This window comes from Pagrus pagrus, assembly GCF_965226575.1.
Source record: "Pagrus pagrus genome assembly, chromosome: 16".
NCBI lineage: Eukaryota > Metazoa > Chordata > Actinopteri > Spariformes > Sparidae > Pagrus > Pagrus pagrus.
The window spans coordinates 11,438,042-11,461,305 of NC_140200.1; the positions used below are offsets into that span (position 1 = coordinate 11,438,042).

At 42.4% G+C, this 23,264-nt stretch overlaps 3 protein-coding genes across 4 annotated transcripts in view; 1 reads left to right on the plus strand and 2 right to left on the minus strand.

Moving 5' to 3' along the window:
• Positions 1 to 1,056: 1,056 nt before the first annotated feature.
• rab32a (RAB32a, member RAS oncogene family) lies at positions 1,057 to 17,625 on the minus strand. The gene is made up of 3 exons (XM_084378250.1): positions 17,269 to 17,625; positions 5,568 to 5,845; positions 1,057 to 2,294 (listed from the first exon to the last, which is right to left on the minus strand). Exons 1-3 carry the CDS (start codon positions 17,480 to 17,482, stop codon positions 2,145 to 2,147), a joined length of 642 nt encoding a protein of 213 aa, XP_084234376.1. The 5' UTR covers positions 17,483 to 17,625; the 3' UTR covers positions 1,057 to 2,144.
• Positions 17,626 to 18,176: 551 nt separating this feature from the next.
• The window catches only part of fbxo30b (F-box protein 30b), a 49,098-nt gene continuing 44,010 nt past the window's right edge, over positions 18,177 to 23,264 (plus strand). The window contains exon 1 of the mRNA XM_084378247.1: positions 18,177 to 18,235. The gene's annotated coding sequence lies outside the window, so the exon portion shown is untranslated. The remainder of the gene's footprint in view (positions 18,236 to 23,264) is intronic.
• Positions 19,265 to 23,264, minus strand: part of grm1a (glutamate receptor, metabotropic 1a) — a 37,339-nt gene continuing 33,339 nt past the window's right edge. The window contains exon 9 of one of the 2 annotated variants that reach the window (XM_084378244.1): positions 19,265 to 21,726. In XM_084378244.1, the coding sequence (XP_084234370.1) occupies positions 20,934 to 21,726 (793 nt within the window). In that variant the 3' untranslated portion in view covers positions 19,265 to 20,933. The remainder of the gene's footprint in view (positions 21,727 to 23,264) is intronic. The other variant, XM_084378245.1, reaches the window with a different exon arrangement.

Below are 23,264 nucleotides of genomic sequence, written 5' to 3' on the forward strand. Positions count from 1 at the left end.
TTAACCAATACATTTCCCTAACCGCAACAGCATCACAAAGATTGCATTTTTCCTCCAGGCCATGGTATTGGATTGCATTGTATTGTCTCAGAAACTGTCAACATGTGATGTTATGTCCCATATGGAACCATAGGATTCTATCACCACTTACACAGAAATTCACTGAGATGGAAAAAAGCGAATGACATCATATGCCGTCAAGGTTTCAACTTTTCTCTGAAAAGCATGCGCAGGTTGGCTTTAATGACGTGATGTGGATCGCAGCACACTGTGCCATTGAATGAGGTGCTGTAATGCTTGTACACAACACTGTTGGCACGCCTCCGTTGCATTCCTGCCCTGGTTACAATTAGGTGTGTGCAAGAGCCCGAGCTGCAGTGTTGAGAGCAAAGAGTCTGATGACTATCACACAAGGTTTCTTGAGTGGAGTCACATGGTGCTCTCTCTCTCTCTCTCTCTCTCTCACACACACACACACACACACACACACACACAGTCACAGGCCTACTATTTACACATACAGCTTTATCTCGTCATTCGTGGACGATAAGTTTCTCAGAGGGAAACTTAAAGCTAGTGTTTTCTCAGACTTATATTTAGGCTTGTATTCAAAGATAATTTGATGTTGCCAGTCAGTCATTCTCAGAGTGCGTCATTACAGACCCTATTCACATAGGGTTACCAAATATGTTGTTTAACCCTGAAATATGGCCCGATGTCCCTCCAGATTTTCACTATCCATCGTCTTTTCAGTTGCTGATAAATTGGGAAGCAGTGAAATGGTAACAGTTCGTCAGATTTCGTACGTTTTCACAACTTGCAACCAACTTCCAACACTGAATGATATGTCAGAGGAAAAAATGGCCGTCGTGTGAATGCGGCCTATAGCATGGCAATACCAAGCATCGCTGCTTGTACAGTACGCTCATGAGATTTGTGTTCACGTGAGAATAATCCCAGCCCAGCAGACTTGATCAAACAGGTCTACATGCCAGTACAAACCTTGAATTTTACCATGTGATTTTTCGTGGGGGAAAATAAACCATAAAATCCAAACAGAGAAACAAAATATTTATACTGTATTTTAACCAAATACTGTGCTTTAAGTAGTAGCCAACATTGCTCCAGTGTTTTGTTATTACATTACATTACATTAGATAAACACATTTAATCATTACATAAATACATTTAAACAGACAGTCTAATCATGAGTAGACAACACAAATTTGTTAAAATGTTTATTCTATTTTGGTCTTTAAAGTATTTTCACATGTAGACTTAATCTCAACTCCATGTTAAAAATATCCTTTTATTTAATGTGAATACTTTTAATGGATTACCGTCATCCCTATGTACAAGAGAGTGTAGTCCTCTGTCAGATACTGTTCTTATGACATCTCACCAGTTGTATAATGCACAACCCAACATGTTAGAAAAAATACATCCAGTAAATCAGATCTAACTTTTTTATACAGACGAGAAGACAACAGAGCAAATGGTTCTCAGCGTCTCATATAGTACCATTATAAGTACTTTTCTGGAATACTGTATCGTCAGTCCATAAAAAATGTTTGAGAGAACAAAAAAAGTCCACCTCTAATTGACACACCGAGTAATAACTGTAATATGGCACATTATTTCAGAGAGAATATGGCAGAAAGTACTTTTTTTTTTACACAGTAGTCTAAAGAACAGCTGGAAACACAAACATGAGTTTTCTGTAAAAATGTGTTAACTGATGAAACAACTTCAGTAATACTGGATAATAAGGATACTGAGAGAGAGTAGACCAAAGTGACAGAAATCAACAGGCTACGGGTTGTGTTTCTCAACTTTCGTTTTAGCAGCAGGGTTCAGGTGTGGAGGGCTGGGTGGAGTTCATACACAATCAGGGAAATGCAACACATACATTGAACATACAGATAAAACTAGGCTTCTATTCTGGCTTAAGGACAAAGAGAAACTTGGATGTGCAGGTCAAATGAGCATCAGCGCAGAGAGGAGAAGATCCTGAAGCTTTGAAGACCCAAAACAAATACATATTCCTCCGAGAGGCTGCAGAAGAAGACTGAGAACCACGAGCTGGGTGAACGGGTTGGAGCTGGCCAAAGGCAGGCGAACGGCTAATACGAATGAACTGAGTGTTAGCAGCAGCCCGACTTGCTCTCAGCAGCGACAGTCTCCTGGTCCAGCTTGATCCGGTCACCATTGCTCTCCTCGTACGGCAAACCTTTGTCGTTAGACAAGATACTCTCTACCAGGAAGCGTGCCGCCTCGTCCACGTTGATGTTGTCCTAGGAAAGAGAAAACATTACTTCAGACTGGTGATATATATTGTACATTTACACAAGTCCTTTTTCAGCTTTTGTTCCACAAAGAAAACTGATCAGAATCAATAAAGAATTGAACCGATAAGTTGAATCAATATATCAATTCCCTCTCCTGGCCTTTATGCTTCATTTGAGAGTTTGGGAGTCCACTGAAACACTTTGAAGCCTTTAAGAAGCAGCAGCTGGAAGACAGAGATGGTTTCTAGAAAGCCAATCTGAGGCGAGTGGAGACGAGGTAAAAAACACTATTTACTTTCGTCCTTCACACTGCGGCCAAAAGCTGTCATCCCATGGGTTGCAGAGGTTATGAATATTAATGGGCTTTCTTCACACTACAGTGACAAAGATGTTTACAAAGAGGACTGCGCATCAAAACAGAGGTTAAGTGCATTTAAAAGTAAAAGTGGGTTTTTTATTGAAAATTGCTTGTTCAACATAAAATTATAAGGTTGCAAAAGTCAAGAACTACATTAGCACTGAAATTCTGATGGCTTAGTATTTAAGAAAAATCTGTCAAAAAGCAGCAAAGTATTTTATTCACTCAAATGTACTGCCCAAATCTGGGTTCCATGATTAATCGGAAGTGCACGTGATGACAATCAGATGATTATGAGTCCCGTCTCCACAACATTTAAACTTTTGTGTTTTTTCACTGAGTGCAGGAACAGAGTAAATCACCAAAGTGACCAAACATCACAAAACTGTGACAAAAAAAACAATGCTGTCTCATCATGATCTCCTGTAACATCTTTTGGGAAGTACAAATTGCAGTGCAATGTGTCGAAATAGAAACAGAAAGAAAGTCACTGACACATGTTGGTCGAGTTAAATACCAGTGTGACAGGCGCACAAAACAAAAACTTTCACGGAAAGGGAATACACAAAAAGGATTTCCACCCACACACACACACAATTCACATGACACAGCACGTGACCCAGCTGCACGGCCTGAGGTTATTCAGAATGAGTTAATAAAGTTAACTGTGTTTTGGCTTATTGACACGTTAAAGGTTCTTAGAAGCACGTTAGGAACAGAAACAAATGCAGTGGGGATGAGGGAGGTGGCTCTACGTGCCGTCTCATAGTTAAGGAGATGAACATGTGACTTGCTGTCATTCAAGCACTCGTCAAGACAGAAACTACAAAGCATGATCGAAACCATGAGCTGGCACATGCAGACAACTGGCAGCTCTTTGTTTGTGTCGGTCCCGTGCTCTCACACAGTTACCTGCTGATCAGTCACATATTGGAGCGCAGAGTTTTCACTTCTTCAGACACAACAAGCCTCATAACACAGACGAAGTAGGTTGATTTACTGAAGTGCTGTACAGTTTTTGTAGTGTTTTTTTCCACTTCACTACATGTCAGGGGGAAATAATGTACTTCGTTTCACACCTATACGGTTCAGAGATTTTTCAGATCGCAGGCAAATCAGTTTGAAAAAGTGAAGCATTTTTACAGATCAAACTAAACAAAGATAAAACTACAACATTAAAGTACTGCTTTGCATCAGTAATCATGATCGCAAAATATAATAACACTGATAAGTGCCATTCTGTATCATTTTTACTTTTGATACTTTAAAGGCATACTATGCAGGATTTGACGGTGTTTGTAAATACACACTTCAAAGTTAATTGTTGAGTTCCTAGGCCACCAAAGCAGCTTTGCCTAGTTCAAGAAAAACAAAAGCAGCGCCCATCTGGTGACAAACTTTTTCACAATATAGCTAAACAGTCCACTAAAATATGGTTCTGAAAGCAGAAATAGGCTGTGTAGGAACAGTATCAAGGCAGGACACAAAATGGCAGCCTACTAAGGTTAGTACTGTTGAGCTCAAATGTTTAACAGCGAAACAGCACATTAAAATACTGTTCTGACAACATTTTAAGCCAAAAAAAAAAATCGGCTATCAAAGTCAAAGTCTACACCAACAGAAGCTCCTCTCTCCCACAGAAAACACTGCTCCGGAAATGCCTCGTTAGTATTCTTGCCTTTAATTCTGTGACTTTGTGACATCACGCTATATCAGCATGTCACACATAATTTCAGCCTAGTGGCTAGTTTGGCATGTAACAATTGATTTAGCACAGCTGCTCTGTTGTTGTAGCGGTGCTGGTATAGGCCTGTGTGAGCTGACCAATCAGAGCAGACTGAGATATTTGGGAGGCGGGACCTTAAAGAGACAGGCGCTAAAACACAGTGTTTCAGATGGAGCGCTGCAGCACTGGAAAATATGAGAAAACTAATGTGTTTTTTGAGCATTAAACACACAAATTCAGTGAAACCAAACCAGTGACAGCGTGACCAAAGGTGAGGAAAAAACATTACATTAACAGACCATTATCTCACAGAGCCCTGCCCCTGTAACCCTCACAGCTCTGGGCTGCGACATCAATCAACGTCATGCGATACCTTATCACACCAGCTGTCTGACAAGTCTTCCCACTGGTTGGACAGATAAACGTCCACAGATGTTATGCATGAATGGTAAAGACAGTGGGATAAGAAGAGCACGTGATTGTCACAAATTTCGCATCATTAGTTAAAGACCTGAGAAACATCGGAGCTGTCATTGCCGTCCCTTTCTTTTTACAAACTGCCGTACTTACGACTGAATCTTGGATCAAAAGTGTTAATGTGAACAACTGTTGAGCGAGTACCCAAGTGTTCAGCTCCAAAAAAAAAAAAATAGTACATGCAACAATTTCACAATCCCCACAGTGTAACCAGTGTGATTACACCATTCAGAAAGGACCTTGCTTCCCCGCGGGACTTCCTGTCTGCCATGAGCAGTGAAGAAGCCATTCAGTGAAAAGGCTAAATGTCTTCACAATAGAAGTCCAGCCGCTCCTTTTATTTTGACTCGGCCATGCGGGCATTTCAAAGCCCTTATCACATTGAATTTGCCACGAGCACAAGTCACGTTCAAGCGTAAAATAAGATTTGGAGCCATTACAAGTCATGTTTGGACCATGACTTGAGGAGCTTCAAAGGAAATATGTATCCTCCGTGATGCCAGCATTAATATGAGCTCTAACTTTGGTAATTTCATGCTGCTCAACACTGGTTTTAAGTGTCGCCAGAAATAAAACATCAGAGAGAGGAGAATATTGAAAAAAAGGAAGCATGTTAAACAGATATAGATAGAAAGGTATGTAAAAGCGCATGGATCAATTTTTATGCATGTTGTATGTGCGACTAAGAGCTTCTCCATCTAATGTATGGACCTCTCACCTTAGCCGAGGTTTCAAACCAGCCCAGAAAGCCGGTCTCTTTGCAGAAATTGTCCATTAGGGCTGTGTTGTTGGAGCTCTCTTTCTTCTGGTCGCATTTATTGGCGAGCAGCACTGAGGGGATGGGGTTGCCATTAGCCAGCTTCACCTTGCTGTCCAGGTCATGCTTCCACTTGGATACCGCCTCGAACGTGGAGCCCCTCGTCACGTCGAACACCACGAAGGCCCCCACGGCCTCTTTGTAGTACACTCGCGTCATGTTCCCAAATCGTTCCTGACCTGGGGGTTGGGAAAAGGATTTAGTGGGATATTTGCATTTTCACAAAGCAGCTAAAAGCTACATGAGTAATAGGGTTTGGGGGTTTGTGGATGTTTTAAAAAAAAATCCATCAAAAGCAGATGTGATTGAACATCTGCTGCAAAACACCAAAACCAAATGTCTTGCCCCGATCTTTGTTGTAGTAAATGATGAGACATTGATTCTTTTAACAATTTCCCTCCCCTAAATGTCGCCAAAAAAAGGATAGGGCTGTTCTGAGGTTCTTATTCGACCTACTTTCCCTCCACAGACAGTAATCGGCCAAAATAATAAGCCCATTCTCTGTAGTCATTCTCTGTAGAAAATCTGAGGCAATTTTTCACAAAGGCAAAGCAAGGGGAATTACCAGCAAGATATGGGTGTCACTATCAATATGGGAGGGCCTCTTCTTCAACACAACTCGACCACTTTTAGGGTTTGTTTTATGCTTCTCTTAAAGGGGACATATCATGTTCATTATTTTATTTTGGGGTTACTACTAGAAGAGGTTCACGTGCTTTAATGCTCAAAAAACACATCAGTTTGCTCACACAGTCCAGTGCTGCAACGCTGCTTCTGTAGGTGTGGACTTTGGCCTTTTTAACTTGAGACTTTTTACATGCACAATAACCTGTGTAACAATGAAGGAAGCATAAAATGTCCCTTTTAAAAAGGCGCAAGTAGCAATTCTGGAAAAAGACAGTCTCATTTCCAGGTTGTTAAATACTTTCGCTTTGAGTTGGCACAGCGGGTCAGGCACCGCTTTTAAATCTACTGATTGTAATCACATCACACCAACTAGCCAGGGAACAGATTATTGTGTAGTTCCTTAGATGCCAGCACATGATGGAAAGTGACTACAGGTAGCTCTAACCTTTATTAACTATAACAAACTCAAATTTTAGTTCGGCCCAATTAAAATTAAACCCGAAAGAGGAAACAGACTCTTGAGGCGAGAAATAATTCCCGGAACAGACGCTCTAACGTGCCTTCAAGGCTGCCCACTTCACCTTAGCATAAGTGTGCAGTGAGGCGTGCAGCACAGTACCTCACTGGGGGGAAGTGAATCTACAATCAGCAGCTCAACTGGTGAAAAGCATCTTTGGTAACACTCGGCTGACGTCACACTTTCAAGTGTACTTATCCGATCAAAAGATCCCCTGATTTCTGCCTCATATCGCTTGATTTGCATTTGTAATTACATTTAATCTTTTCATTATTAAACCTCCCTTTGCTGGTGTGCAGCTCCTGTGTTTTTTGCAAGGCGACAGCTGGTGGGGCCTATTTATTATTCTATGTTTACAGTTTTCTCAGAAAATAAACCCTAAATTTTAACAATAAGGCTGGCCATTTTCTATTTCTCTCTCAGGCTTTGTTCAGACTGCAGTCGATCAGGATCGCTTCGACTTGTGTATCCAAACATCACCGACCAATCAGCAGGGATTCTGCTCAGTCACTCCGATGCACTTGCGTCACTCTGGACTTTTTTGCTTTCCAGACTCTCTCTGACTGAAATCAATCTGTATACAATCCGGACGAGTCAAAAAACAGATTTGGGCTGACAGTAAACGGCCATGTTGTCAAGAAGTCCCATGAAAAGGCCAAAACCAACAACGTGGTAACCCATCTCTCTCTCCCTCTCTCTCAATTACCTCCAAACTTCCCCAGCCTGTCTTAGAGACGGATCACGAACATACTTTCAATTTAAAAAGGAGATTAACTCGTGTCCCGGAACAGCTGCACGCTGTAGTTTCCAGCAACATTCCCAATACGTGGAATTAATTCACTATTTGTTTTGGAAAGAGTTCATAACAAGGAAATCACAGACCATCCCGACCATCACCAGATGTATCCTGTAATAACCCCTGTGGAACACATTAGTTGGCCACCTCAAAATGAAACCAAAACATATCAGTTGGTGACCAAAAAAATAGTCCCTGTGACTTGGCTCTGGTGTTTCCTCTTTTATTGGATGTCAGTTAGGTGTGTCGATAGCGCCTGCGGCTAGAGGAACAGAGCACAAGCATGAGCAGGCTGTAGCCTGATCATTATCTGTGACTAAGATATTCTGGGCTGCAAACGGAAAATGAAAAGTATTAATCACTTTTATACCAGTAGCTTGAGGTTAAAATAGCGTCTACTCTGTGTTCACAGAGGTGTTTGTCCAGATACAATAAAAGCAGTTTTACTTTTAAAGTTAGATGGAGCCTCAGGGTTGGTTTGACTTTCTTTTGGGAACAGCAATGTGTTTTCTTCATATCAGGGTTATGTTTGTAAACTAAAAATGAGAGTACAACACAAATAAGCATAACAAAAACTAAACCCTTTAAGAAAAATGAAAACTACACTTAGACGCTATTGCCCGGTTAAAAAACTGATAAAAACTACTTCATTTGTGTTTGTAAATATCCAATGAATTGTTGAGTAGCGGCCAAAAATGTGTTTTGGGACTCACAGTGACCTTTTACAACTAAAATCTAATCAGTTCTTTCCCGAGTCCAAGTGGACATTTGTGCCAAATCGGAGGAAATTCCCTCAAGGCATTCTTGAGATACCGCGTTCACAAGAGTGGGACGGGCGGACGGAAGCACGGACAGACAACCTGACTAAACAACTGTTGTTAGATTAGTTTAGTATCATTTTGCAACACGAGGTCGCACAATGAAATTAAAGTCGTAGCCCCTTCAAGCTACAAACACACATATTTGAATTAAAAGCATTTAGTAGCACATTTTGTGAATGTATTTGTATGTATACGTAGCTACAAATGTCCTGTAAACTAAACTAAAATATAATAATGAAAGTCTAAAACTCATGACCTTGCCTCATATAAAAACACACAGTATGGATCCTGTCTTTGAGCTTTAAGATGCCAAATTATACTGTACACTGACTCACCATCCTAACATGAGCAGCAAAAAAACTACACGGAGGAGGAACAGCCTCCTCTGCAGATAAAAGACTCATTCTGAGGTAATGAAAACACAACAGTTCTTAGTTTCAGGTGATTACACACTGATGAACACATAATTATGAATATTAAATTCTATTTCTCCCGATAGATCCCTCTTCAAAAGCACCCGCTCATTCAACTTCTTTTCTAAATTCAGTCTCTGCTATTACATCAGGCTTCTCGTACTTTGACGGATTTAGCACATCTTTGCTACACCGCTCCGATTTCAGAAAGCCTACAGGGCAAGTGTAATTGTACAGTGTATCAGACGGTAACCGACCACCACTAGAGCTGAGTTACAATATAGAAAATTAACCAAGGAAAAGGGTTGAGGAAGTGCGAGCGCAGCATACTTTCACTATGCTGTAGGTACTTACCCAACCACGCCTGGAACTGGAGTGGCGTGGCGCAGTGCGGGTGTGAGCGGGAGAGCGAATACACTGTGGGGCCCACAGGCCTGACGGTAATTGCTCATAATTGAGAGTCTAATTTTAGCTGATATAACCCCAGGTGAATTCACCAGAGACACGACACAGTGGGATAAAGAGCCGATGGACTGAAATAAGGCTTTTCGTTTTCCAGGCCTTGTAGAGCTCATCCGTGTCTGCTTTTTAAAATTCTACTGCAAGGTCCGGCTGAGCCCAACACAATGTGTAGCCAGGGTTGAGACACTGAACGGCATTGACAACAGAGGCAAAGATTTTCAGCTATACAAAAGAGGCAGAACATTCTCAAAATGCTGCTAAAGAACACAGTGTACCAAGGACGGGTGAGCGATGGACGAGCGTATACAATGACTGAAATGTTCATTTCTGCCTGATCACCCTGAACAAGGAACGGGTTTTGTAAGCACACACTGACCTGCCCAAACAAAGCAGGTTTATGCAGTCAGTATAATTCATTAACTCATATCTTCTGACTCTTGTTCTGAATAATCAAATTAATATTGAGAATAAGTACCGTCATTCATGTATTCTAGGAACGGAGGACATGAACACTGGCGAGGCCATGACAGCGTGTCATTGTCTACATTCATTGCTTGATTTTCTGACACGTCCTGCTCACTCCTGCTGGGTCGATGTGTGCGCGCACAGCCGGTCTCGGGTGTTAACCTCACTCCTCCCGGGAGAGAAGTGGCTGGATGGAAAAGACTTGCATCGATCAATATCACCGATTGCCGTTGCACACATAAGACATCTGACTGTTTTAGGCTGTAATGAGTTATTTGAGTATTGATAAGGTGCTGTGGTTCACTAACATTAAATGACAGCAAATCCCACGATGCCTGACCTTTCGAGTCACATAAGTAAGCACTGGTAATCGTTCTTCTGCATTTACTGAACCAACGACTGTTGAAGAACAAACACAGTGAGCACAGTCTGCACAATTCCTGTTTTTCCTTTGTTGAGTAAAAGCAACTTCTCTCTTTAATGAATGACGTCAGTACGCATCATGTCGTTGGTCATTCAAGGCTGATGATATTCTAAGTTCATGTATTTGCCAATAAATCCCCTGGAAAGACCCAAAGCAACATTAATTTAGCCCGACAGTCCCCCAGGAAGATAAATAAGCTATTTTGAGTCTTATTTACTTCCTGAAAGAGTTTGAAACTGCAGTGTTTAGCAATGGTTACTCAAACAACAGTGCCCATGTTCATGAAAATCCAATGAACAAGTCACCCAGAGTGACGTCTCATACACCATATCCACATGGCGACCATGTTCCTCTGACATCACACTCGGGGTGAGAAGCTGAAACGTCATACTGCTGTGTGTTATAGGTTGTAAAAGTTGTCTAAACGCAGAGAATCTGAACATTTGTTATAATTTAACCTGATTGATCATTTGTCAGATTCATTATCTTTATAGAAATTGCAACATATAACACAGCAGCAATCTTCCCACCCTGGGCGTGACAGCAGAGGACAATGGGCACCATGTGAATATGATCTATTGATGCGTTTTTATATTGTTTGGTCAACGATAGAGGTCTTAGGCACAAAGGAATAACCTAAATGAGGGTTTTGAAACATAGGCAATGATAGCAGGATATCAGTATATTGTCGGTTTTGGTCATTTCGTTGGATTTGTTGACAGTAGGAGAAATATAGGATTAGGGCTGCGATCAGTTCAATCGCCATGTATTTTCTGCACCAATCAAATAATCCAGCTTGTGTTTGACTTGTCTGAGGAAAGCGATAGATACCCAAAGACTAAACAGTCCTCAACCCTCACGCAAAAAAAATAAAAATGGCATCATGTCCTCACATTTAAAAAGCAAGGACCAGCTAATTTTCAATTAACAAAATAGTTACAGATTAATTTCCTGCCTACCACCAGACGTATCCTAAATGGTATTCAATGGCCAAACATGGCAAATTTAATGAAGCAATATTTTGCTTCATCTGTTTTCAATGTAGAGATCCCTACAGTTTGGGATGTGCGTTTTTGTAAATAACTGGATGTAATCAGTAAGTCTAGTCCAGCTATTACACTCCAGGTTTCTGTTGCCTCCCTGCTCTAATTAGCGAGCTGGTTGTGTCTCTTTGTAAAAGTTTGTCTTTGGGATCACAGCACAGGTCAGAGGTCATGGATCTGTGTGGGAAGCTTCTCTATCGATGATCCAGGTCAATGAAGGTGCTCGATTAGTAAGCATGCATTTAATGGTATTCATACTTTTCAGTTGTGTTTCCGTTCTTCTTCCATTACTCGACTGATATGCGTTCCTCTTAATCCTTAAAACATTAACACGTGTCATATACTGCTCACCCAATCACCATTGAACACAGGAGAGGAATGAGCTGTATGAACAATGTGAGTATTTACACACCGAATGCCACAGAGGAGCATGAGACTGCAGGAGAGAACAAAGACGTGTGCTGCTGCCTGAAACGCGCCACATGCCTGCAAACTAAAGAGAGCTGCGTCTGAATCGGTCCGTAAGGAGACACGGCGAGCTGCTGTGAATTCCAGAGGCTTCAAACAAGGACGTTTAAGTTCAGTCCGCCGCACTGATGACTGCTGGTGCGTGACCTCGATGTACGACTTAGGCATTCTGTGTGAACACGTGAAATCTTCAGAAACATTCGGTTATAGAACTACTTGATGAAAGAGAAACGGTTTGGTTGGAGCCACTGTATCATCTCTGTTGTGTGGGAGAAAGAGAAAGTCTCATCATTATCCATAGCCCTAGCAACCCCAGTTTCCTCTACGGTCGTACATATTGCTATCCTGTGGGCGGGTTACCATAGAAACTGTCCAAGCCAGACACGGCAGTAGCAACAGCAGCAGTCTCCGTCTGTTGTTAGGAGGCAACTGGCTGTGAAACTTCCCCGCACGCCCGCCCAACAACTAAAATAAAAAGACAACACGGGGTGCAGTCGCCGAGGTAGTCTTCAGCACGAGTTTCAAAAGAGAGGCTGTGAAAAAAAACACATGACCGGCATGTTCAAATTCCACTGTGCAGCATGTGAGAGGTGACTTACTACAGCTTACTACAGCCCTCAGCGCTGAACACAATCTGAACTGAGGGGAAAACCTCTAATACGCGTTTCACCCTTGTTTCCCCTTTTCCATGGACTGAAGGGTTTGCGGGGGCTGATCAACATAAAGCCTTGGCACAAGGTTGTAGGAATTTAGCTGAAAACGATAATGTATGTCGTAGAATTTTAAGTAGAGTTATTGCACGTGACGCACTCCGACTATTCATTTACCTAGAGTCTTCTGGAATGGGTTTAATAACCCAGGACAGGGAGGGGAACGTTTTGAGATCTTAATCACTATTGGTGTTAAATATTACCGTAAAATACAACTGCAGCAGTAACACACTTAATATTGCAAGCATATAGCTACTACTACAACTGATAACTTTAGGGCTCCATACATACATATCACGATATACATGTTACAGTTCAATATTTTGCAATACTGTCAGCTAGGAGATGAGTGTTTCCCACACATATATTTAACTTGGGTATATATGAGTGGTAAAACAGTGGGAAACACTGATACATTTAAAATCTAAGTTTAGGAAAATGTCAATATAAAGAGCCAATCACTATATATATATAAAATATGAGTAAAAGAAGAGCTTTGCTTTTGTTATGCAATCAAAACAGTGGGATCTACATTGCTATAACAGTCTTTGTAATTACAACACTGATATCTAACTGTTGGGCGTTTAAACACAACACAAAATAAACCACTGCCACAAATATTTGCATGTAAAATGTTTTACTCCAAGTGTGTTTACAGGTCTTAGGATGAAAAAAGTAGAATAAAGCCTTTTGTGGCTCCAGAATAAGCTGCATGCAATCTGATAAACTGCCTCCAGTGATGTCAGTGACGGCTAAGTTGCATTGTGGGTAATATAGGTGCCAGGTTCGAATAGGAGGAAGAATGCATGGAATAAAAAAGGCGACACCTCTGGTCGTCTGTATGGATTTTGATCTTTTGTTCGTGATGCTCAACCAGTGGACTGCTTTTTAAATTGTGGTGTCTACATTGCCCACAATGCAACTTGGCCACTGAGTGACATCATTGGAGGCAATTTATCAGATTGCATGCAGCGTCCTCTGGAGCAACAAAAGACTTTAAACTACTTTTTCCCAACGTATGCAGTAGTATTTCCCAAGACCTGGGAACATACTTTAATATTTAAAACTGGTAGAATTATATAATAATCACAAAACTTTACCACAATACTCGTGTATTGATATTTTCTTACATCTGTACTAACAAACAAGATTTTGTAGTGAAGGACAGACTGTTGTTTCAGAAGAATGCTGCTCTCACTCACTGTGCTCACTAAGTTCACTATATTGGTCCTTGAATTTGTCACCCATCTGTATATTGTGTTTTATGCTCACTCTCTGCTCTTTACAGGCATTAACCTTTGCTCCTCCGTCATCTGTGGTGCCACTCGTTCGTCATTTTGTGCGCTTGAAAAGGTGTCACCTTAAGTGTGCACAGTTCTACTTTCTGAGTGGAGCTGAACTGCTTAGCAGCGATTAGGTATTGCTCACTTGTTCCCAAATAGAGCTGAAACAATTAGCAGAAACATCAATTAGACGACTGACTGGAAATTAGAGTCAAATAATCGCTGAAGTAATTATTCATGCAAACATAACCCAGTTTTGCCTTCTCGTTTGTGAGGATATGGTGTTTGTATCCGTCTTAAGTGAGAGCAAATTGAATATTATTAGGTTTTTGATTGTCAGTCAGTCAAACAAGCACTTTGCGAAGATGTCATTTTGAGCCTCGAGCGGGTGTGATCGGGAATTTGTCACTTTTTTCTCACTATTCACAGACAAAGCAATTAACTGATTCATTGACAACTGACAACAATTGATTGATTTTTAGTAAATGACGCCTTAAAACAAATCATGTCTACCTGTGCTTCCTCGTCACAGGTTATAGTTTGGACATGGGGTATGAACAGCTCCAATTTTGTATATGGTATTTCACTTGGAAAGACATTTTTGAACTTTTGCATTGGAAAATGGCTGTGTTTGAGATCAAGTAAGAGTCAGTGGTTAATGTAAAACTGGGTTCGCCTGATAAGATTGTGAGCCAGCTCTGTGATGGGAACCACTCCATACATCCTGTTAATGTGCGGCCTCCTGCTCCTATAGGGATGTCTGATCCTACAAGGTGCAGGCTTTTTATACTACATACCATGGGGGGGTAATCATCCTGTCCACTGGCTTAGACATATCCAGGAGAGAGTAGCAATTCTGGGTGAAAAGGGGGTGGGAGAAGTTTCACACTGCCTTCCATGGTGCCCCCATCTCGTACAAGCCTCTGATTACTATCATTCCTCCAAGACTGTAATTATTATTAAGGTTGGGAAAAAAAGACAAACGCAACTCTGAAGTTGCTCTTAGTATTGCCAAGATAATTCCTCCTTCTTTTCTGCACGATTAAATGGCTTAATGGCTGGTCTTAATGACTTGGCAAATATACCTCCAGCTTTCACTCTTTCGCCCACGTTTCGTTACTTATTTTATCCTCCGAGTGTCCTCAGGCCAGGCTTTGGTGTAGGTGTGAATAAGGAGGTTCGGTATCTGTCATCTAACCTCAAACTTTCTTTCTGGTCAGAGTGTGTGTACATGGAAATGGTTCCCTTCCACCCAATATGTGCAAGCGTGCTCACTTGTCTCTATGAATGATATCAGTCTAAGTGTGTGTGTGCGTGTGTCAGTGTTTTATTTACCCTCACAGATCTTCTGATCGAGTGCTGTCTGGCTGTGACAGGCAGACGGCCTTCCCTGGCACTCAGTCACAGATGCCCCAGCACACTGAGCTTGTGCTGCCAGGGACCGAGTGACAGCGGGGAACGTGGACAACACTGCCAATCAGTCTCAGACAGATCCCCCCCCCCCACACACACACACACACCCAACTGTCCTCTCTGTTTCTGTCACCGCTGTAAGCGATGGAAGAAATATAAAAACAGCAGTCTTCTAACCATCTGTCCTGATCTGTCTCAGCATATGAGGTTTGTTTGATTGAGGGAGAGAAAGGACCAGCACGGCCACGGAAGCGTCCAAACGTATGAATAGATCATATCTAGAGGGAGGGCAGTGTGGGGATGTGACTTTTTAAGGCAAACATAACAAAAATCTGAACTTATCCTTTAATCCGAGCTTGTATTTACACAATGTATGTGACCCATAGTAGCTGACTCTCAAGGTAGAATCTAACTCCCAGAGGCACTAAGGCAATAAAACATTTTACCGCAAGGCCAGAAGAGAACAACCACTTTTGGCCAGGACGTTCGGAACAACATGTGCTGGAAACAAACCCTGTTCTCTGTGGTGGTCTGAAATCACTTGCACATTGTGGATTTTAAACCTTCATGAATATTTTTGGAGAATCCATTATCGCGAGCTGCAGCCCTACATTCTTTTAGCTTCCTGAACAATGTAAACAATATATCCACACGCAGAAAATCCTTTAGCCACACTCCTTTCTACAAATGCCAACTTTTCGGTGGGATCATGACTGTCGTTGACTGAACAGACCACACAATTTGTGAATGGTCACGATTCAAATAATGTCTTCGCCAAGAGCATAAGAACAAGTATAGGCTATGTGCATACAGCTGATATTGTGTTGGTGTTACTCCGAAACCATCGACAAAACTGACCAGTCACGTTTTTGTACCGTCATATTTTAGTGACTTGGGGAAAAAGACCGGGAAAATCAGCACATGTGAGAAGTTACCCATTCAAACACTTCTAATTCAACCCAAACCATGTTTGCCTAAACCTACTCAAATTATCGTTGTTGCCGAAACCTAACCTAGTTTTATTGCCTAAATCTCAACAATGTTTTAGTTCCCTCAACCCTAACCAAGCAGCGACAGAAAACTACAAAGAAAACAATGAATGAACATAGCATAAAATAAGCGTAAATAAGAATATGTTCCAAACACGATACGATCCCCGGTCCTCTGATTGAAAGTCCTATACTTGATCCACTCAGCCGCAATAACTCCAGATGTGATTTTCATCTCTGTTTCGTACGTTGAAATGAGGCTCCTGGAGCAACACTTATTATAATGTTCTAGGAACAACACTCAATATTAGAGACACCACGCATACAGACACACGGGCCCTGAAGCCATGTGATCTCACTACACCGAACATAAAAGTAGACCCTGTAAATTAGCCTGATGAGTTATACTGTACACGTGACCAAGCAGTTTCACAGACACCGGCTCACATTGCATCCCCACTCCTGCCGATTCCACCGTGGCCGATCCTCGATCGACACTCGTCATTTCTGTTTGCCTTTGTCACGCGGGCTCGCTTCCTCCATCTCTCACCTGTCCTATCAAGCGTGTGTCGTCGCAGAGACTGTTTACAGTGAGATATTTTGGTTGCCTGGAGATGACAAACACGTTGGAGCGCGGGGCTGCCCGCCTGCCTGCATGTGAGAAGATCTTATTTACTCTGCTTCTGATTTCTCTGGCCTTTGCTTGCACAAGCTGCTGGAATGCTCAGGTTAGTGTGTGCGCCAAGTTACTTGAAGTTTGCCGAAGATCTTTGCAGAAATACCAGGGATCAACATGGGGAAACGAGGACGAATGTGACAGTGACACTGCAATCTGAAGAAACAGCAAGAAATAAAGTCACAGAGACTTTAGAGGAAACATTACAAGACCATTGTGGTGAGTTTGGTGGAGGGTGGAGGGGAGGGGGCGGCGCTCTGGGTCGGTAATAACAACGTGACCTACATTCCTCTGACAATTATGAGATGCCGTGATCATAAAGTGGAAAGAAGACAACGAGCATGACATGATGGACCGGTCTTTACTGCTGCTGCTGCTCGTGGGGAAACCCCCCCCACCACCACCACCACCCTTCATGTTCCTGAAAATAGCAGGAGAAAGTAAAAGTAACACAGAAAAAAACTTCCAAAACACTTTCATAAAAAGTGTCCTTACCTGCGATATCCCACAGCTGTAACCTGACCAGCGTCTTGCTGTCCCAGTTGATCACTTTGAGGGCAAAGTCGACCCCGATCGTCGCCCTGTAGTGCTGCGAGAAGAGCTGGTGCACGTAGCGCTTAATGATGCTGGTTTTCCCGACGCCGAGCTCCCCGATGACCAGCACTTTGAACAAGTACTCCTTGCACTCAGACACCGAGCCGCCGGCCATGCTGACACGGACACCGACTGAACTTTTTATCTAAACTTTTAATCAGCTTCTGCTTTCTCGCTCATGAAGGCTTCCTGTGAGGAGGAGCTGCTGCTGCTGCTGCTGCCGTGCGGACACACTGCGGCCGGCCAGGGGGGCTGAGAGGACCAGACGCAACAGAAATCACATTTGTCTGCCCCCTTTTCTAACTCTGCTTATCCTCCTCCTCCTCCTCCTCCTCCTCCTCCTCCTGATGCCGCTCAACAAGCAACCACCTGATAAGTCACAGGACCCGGAAATGTAAGAGAAACTTGATATATGTTCAAGGGTTCCTCGTGCTGCTGCGCTTCCACACAGCTTTTTAATGTTTAACAAACATTTGTTGCACTTTTTTTTTTTAATATGAAGTAAAGTTAAGTGTGTTAGATTCAGGAAAGTAAGGGGGGTTATGTTAAATATCCTCATCAGACGTATTAAAGATAGTTTGAGTTTAATATTTATGTCAAAAATAAACAACAACAATAACAAGTATGCTTTAAATAAGTGGGCTATTTGTGTCTGATGTTAATTGTGTCCACTAACTTTTTTTTTCTTTTTTTTTTTTAATACAACTACATACAACTGTGTCAATGTTAGAGAAGCAAGCCTGGACCGGCAATCGAAATCTGGGTGGGTGAAGGAAAAGTGAGGAAAGTGAAAGGCAGCACCTGCCCCTCCTTCATAACCACCACTGATGTGCCCTTGACCAAGACCCCTTAACCCCAGCTGTTCCAGGTGTGAATGTGATTTCTCTTAAAAAAGAGAGTAATTGTTAGTGAAACTCCGAAATGACTAAAAAGAAACTACTGGACGGAGATGTCTTGTACTTCACTGACAGTCCGTTTGTCACAGTTTCCACATCACACATGTGATGTGACAAAATCCCACTCATACGTACCCATCTTAAGCTGAGTGTTAAGGATCCAGTGTGTAGGATTCAGTTGGATCTATTGGCAGAAATTGAATATTGAGCCCTTCATGTTTACAGAGGGAGCGGATCCTCTCCCACGCATTATTACTGACCTCATCTTGTAAGACCCTCTCTACACCGACTCTGATCGGCGAAAGCCTTGACGACTTCAAGTTCCTCGTACTCCGTGCTAATTTACATCCATAAAGTTTTTCGACCGGAGGGAGGTCAGCGGGCCACGATGCATTTACTCTTTAATCAAAACACAATAGAGACACAAATTAGCTAGCTAGCGTGCTATTTCCTAACTGTATCTTCAGTGGTTGTCAGGTGTTAAAGGGTTGTGCTTTTGTTTTTCTTGAGGTCAGTTTGTAAAATAAACAGCCAGCAGTGGAGCTGATACAGTGTACTGTGAGCTGTAGTATCCCCAGGAAACACACCGACTACTTCAGCTGTCGCAACTGCAGAGTGTCAGGGCAGCCTGGAGACAGCCCACCCCATGGTCCATAATAACACCTGGTCCAGTTGCACTGCCAGTAGCCCAGAACAGACAAACCAAACACTGGCAGTCAACATAAGGGGTAGTGCATTTGTTGCAAAGTTGCAACCCCACCTCTAGATGCCACTAAATCCCACACACTTGTCCTTCAGCTGATCACACACATCATTCTACACAAACATCTAAGTGAAGTAACAATAAGCGAAACATATTTTAAAGCAGACGGAGGCTTTAAATGTTATTGTTTTGCTTGACAACCTTTCAAGGGTCCCTTGTGTGAAGACTGGTCTAAACTTATATTGATGGAGCTTTTGCCGTCAAACCAAATGGAAACCCAGTTTCTTCAGGCTCTCGTAGGCAGTAATCAGTCTTCTTAATATAAATAGTTTTTATTTTACAGCATTGTTCAGCTTGCCCAAAACAAAAAGGCCTATTTCATTCTAGAGTTGACAGTGTTAAACAGGTGGCACCCTTGTATATTTTACATTGGTTAAAATCATTTAACAACTTACACTATAGTAGACTTAAAACATTTGGAAATACAATACAATTGCACTATGTACTGTATAGGCTCGTACTTTGAAATAATTTGCATTCTTATAGATAAAGAACTAAGAAACTTAACCTCAAGTAAACTACTTAAGTTTATAATGCAAGATTTGAAGCAAAAAATCGAAACATGTATAATCTCATTACAAGAAGCAACTAATCATTGGTTACTTTAACAACTGAATATTTTCAAGAGGATACAGTCGACTCAAGTTAGCTTAAAAGTTACCCAAAAAACCAAACACACTGCTCCTGGACAAGTAGATCTGAGGACAGCTTCAAAATGTATAAACTCTTTTTTTTTTCTGTTGACATTCTAAATATAGAAACATTTATCAGTATTACAAACATACCACCTGTGTGAAAAACAAGAGATGGCTTAACAGTATTACAAACTTTGAGAACTTGTACAAGTACTGTGTGTTTTCCATTACAATGACACAGCAAACTCAGAAAACATGAGAGATATCAACACGGCATGGAAAGCAAAAAGTATCACATCCCATGCTCATAAAACTTGTCCTCCAGTTTATGATTGAGTGTAAACTGAATAAACAACATCGCCGTCACCTACAATCACACTAACCTGTATCAGCTACGTCGTTTGAAAAAAAGAAGAAAGAAACGAAAGCAGGGATGTAGGTTGATAACAACTTTGATTGGCACATTATATCCATATCATATATCATACAGCGCAAGTCTTCAGCAGAAATCTCAGTTTAGTGATGTTCAGCACATAAAAAGCAATATAGTCAACCAACTTACTGCACTTTTCTCGTTATCTCTTGGTAATATTTAAATCGCGATGAGGCTGGATGAGAGAAAGCTGAGGTGAAGTCAATTAATTCATGAAAAAAAAAAGCAGATCATTTTTTACGATGCAGCTGCGGCACACATGAACAGACCTGTGCGTGTGCGGCAGAGAGGAGCAGATCTAATCAGAACAGGCGTGAAATGCACTTGAGCTAAAGTCCTCAGAGCCGGCTTGCTCGCTTATTCTATCTTAGTCTGCGCGTATATACACAAAGAATTGTGTTCCTCGTTCTGTTTGCTTCTCGTAGACCACCTAATTGCACCGTGAGAACCACAGCTACATCCTTTATTATGGTTCTCAGTGTTTCTTACTTCATTAAAATTTGGCATGAGAGCTGACTGGATTTGGCACTGTTCCCAGTTTGACATTTTTTTTGCAGAAAGGCTTTGTGCACCGACAGCCCTCCAGCAAAGTAAGCACTCATGGACGATTCCTGCTGTTTTTTCTACCTATATTTCTGATTAAACCCTAACTGATAAAAGCAGAGTAATAAATACAAGCAAGCAAAATGACAGAGCAAAAAAAAACAAAGGTTAAAAACTTGAAATGATAATAAATAATGTTGTTGTACAGGGTGTTTGTGTATGTTCGTGTGTGGAAATGCATGTCTGTGTGATGCACAAGTGTGCCGACAGCGGCCGTGTCGGCGCCTGTTTTGCTCTCACAGTGTTGAGGAGCTGTGTGCGTAGTCTCCGAGGATGTTTGAGGTGTAGACCGAGCTACCGAGCATGGACTCCATGGTGGGGGAGCTGCTCATGGACTCCCCCGAACACACAGAGTCTCTGAAGGGGGAGGGGGGCGACAGAACGAGGGAATCCTCCAGCGTTGGTTTGCTCTGAGTTAAATCCTCGCCTTCCCCGTCCCCCTCCTCCCCCTCCTCCTTGGCATCATAAATGTAGCTGTGTAAGAGGTCCAGATCCTCGTCCTCGGACCCCTCATCTTCCAACGCCCCCGCTTGTGGGGTTGAGGGAAGCAGAGAGGGCGTCAAGCTCAAAGGCTCGTTGGCAGGGATCGCCTCCCTGGCAGTGTAGTCACTCTGCGCAGGGACGTGGGAGCTGTGCGTGTCCACCAGAGCCCCCTGCGAGCCCTTCAAGTGAGAGGGCAAATGAGAAGCCGGCTTATCTAAATCAGACTCCGGCCCTTGCGTCTGTCCGGAGCAAGGCGGAGTCCAGAGGGGGCGCTGTGAATCGCCCTCGTCGTCCTCTTCCGCGAGGTTGTACAGAGGCTTAGCGCCACGCGGTTCTTGGGGGAGATGGGGGTCTGTGCCAAGGTCGCAGGTGGAGGGCTCACAACTGTGGGGGTCGGGGGTGTTAGTTAGGGGCCTGATGACCGCCGTCTGATTCAAGCCGGCTTCCTGTTTCCTCACATGCACAGACAGTCTGTGCCACACATTCCCCCCCCTCGGAGGGTGTCTTGCACCTGATTCAGACCATGACACAGACTTGCCATTAGAACTATAAACGAGATAAAGACCTAAGTTACTATCACAGGAAACCGGGAGTAGGGTGCAGAAAAACATCAACACAGCAGCAACAGAACAAAACAGAGCAGCAGCATTTCAACATCTGTGACGCATGTTAAAATACTTCTTAACCACATAACTTGACATTAACAGCTTTGCTGAGGGGGGTTCACTCAGGAGCTCTAAAGAGCGTTACATTTATCAACTGTGGCACTTGACAAACATAATGAATCATAATGTGCTGCAGACAGCATTATGATCTTAGAATTGCTTCAAACATTGGGTTTAAGGAATCAGGAGCGACACAGCTCATTTCCTCCCGTCTTAACTATTTGGGTGTAAAATGGGACGCATGCATTTGGAATAAGTTGGTGCCAGAACTGGCCTGAAGACGACACAGGGTTTAGTGCAAAAGGAGCTAGTACTGGCTCGAATGTGATTAGTTCGGGAGGTAGGGGGGAGGGGGGAGGGGCGTTCATGCTGAGAAAAGTTAAACGTGAGGTTAATTCAGGATAAACCAAAAGCAGCAGGGTGGCAGATCTCCTTCTTGGCGGGCTGCAGTGTCAAAAACAGCTCAGGAGCGACAGGACGACAGAGGCAAGAGGTTCCTTTGACTCGTCAGATTTTTAAACTTGCCACACAGGCTTTGTTGTTTACTGCAAAACGACTTATTGTCTATTTTGCTGCCTTTTTGGCCCATTGTTACATTAAATTGAACATAAAAATGGCTAGTAGCACAAAAACATGCTGCAAGAATGCATCTTACATCAACCATGTGTTCACGCACATGCACCAAAAAAAGATTTAAAAAAGGACTTGATCAGAAAACATTCCTCTTTAGTGCTACTATTTATCAAAAACTCCACAGGGTACCTTTAAGACTTTTGGGCAAGCTCACTGATACTTTTTCCTGGCAGGGGAGCGTCTTAATTTCTCCCCCGCTTGTATATAATAAACCAAATGCGTCAGTATCTCAGTTGACAGTGCAGCTCTCCAGGAAAGGAACTGAATGACCCCCATGCCAGAACATTTGCCAGCCTGGACACTTTGCAGACAGTGCGCTGCTCAGTTTAGAGTGTTAAAGGGTTAGAAGATTAGACAGGCTGCATAACAAGGGTGAGAGACAACACGCAAACATATGGGGACCAGTCTCATACTCTTTACTCCCACTCCTTACTTTAGACACCTGTCCATGTGTCACTTCTGTGGATCTCAAAAAAGTTATATGCAAGTCTTAAATCTAGTTTGAAGGTGAGCAAACTATACTTTAACTGATAGCTTTAAATCAATGACAGCAAAATGTCCCGCCTCGAGTTTTCTTTGAAATTTAGCTCAATTTCATTGATAGTATTTCATTCTCAGGGGGAGGGGGATGTGCAATATAAATCAGTGTTCACTGCTTACTGTTTCTATATCAATGCATCAGTGTAGTTTTTAAACAGATTGGGGTTACTGGGAAGTTAAAATTGGATATAATATCAAGCATAAACACTCAAATATTCTTGCGATATCCTTAAAGGAGACATATTA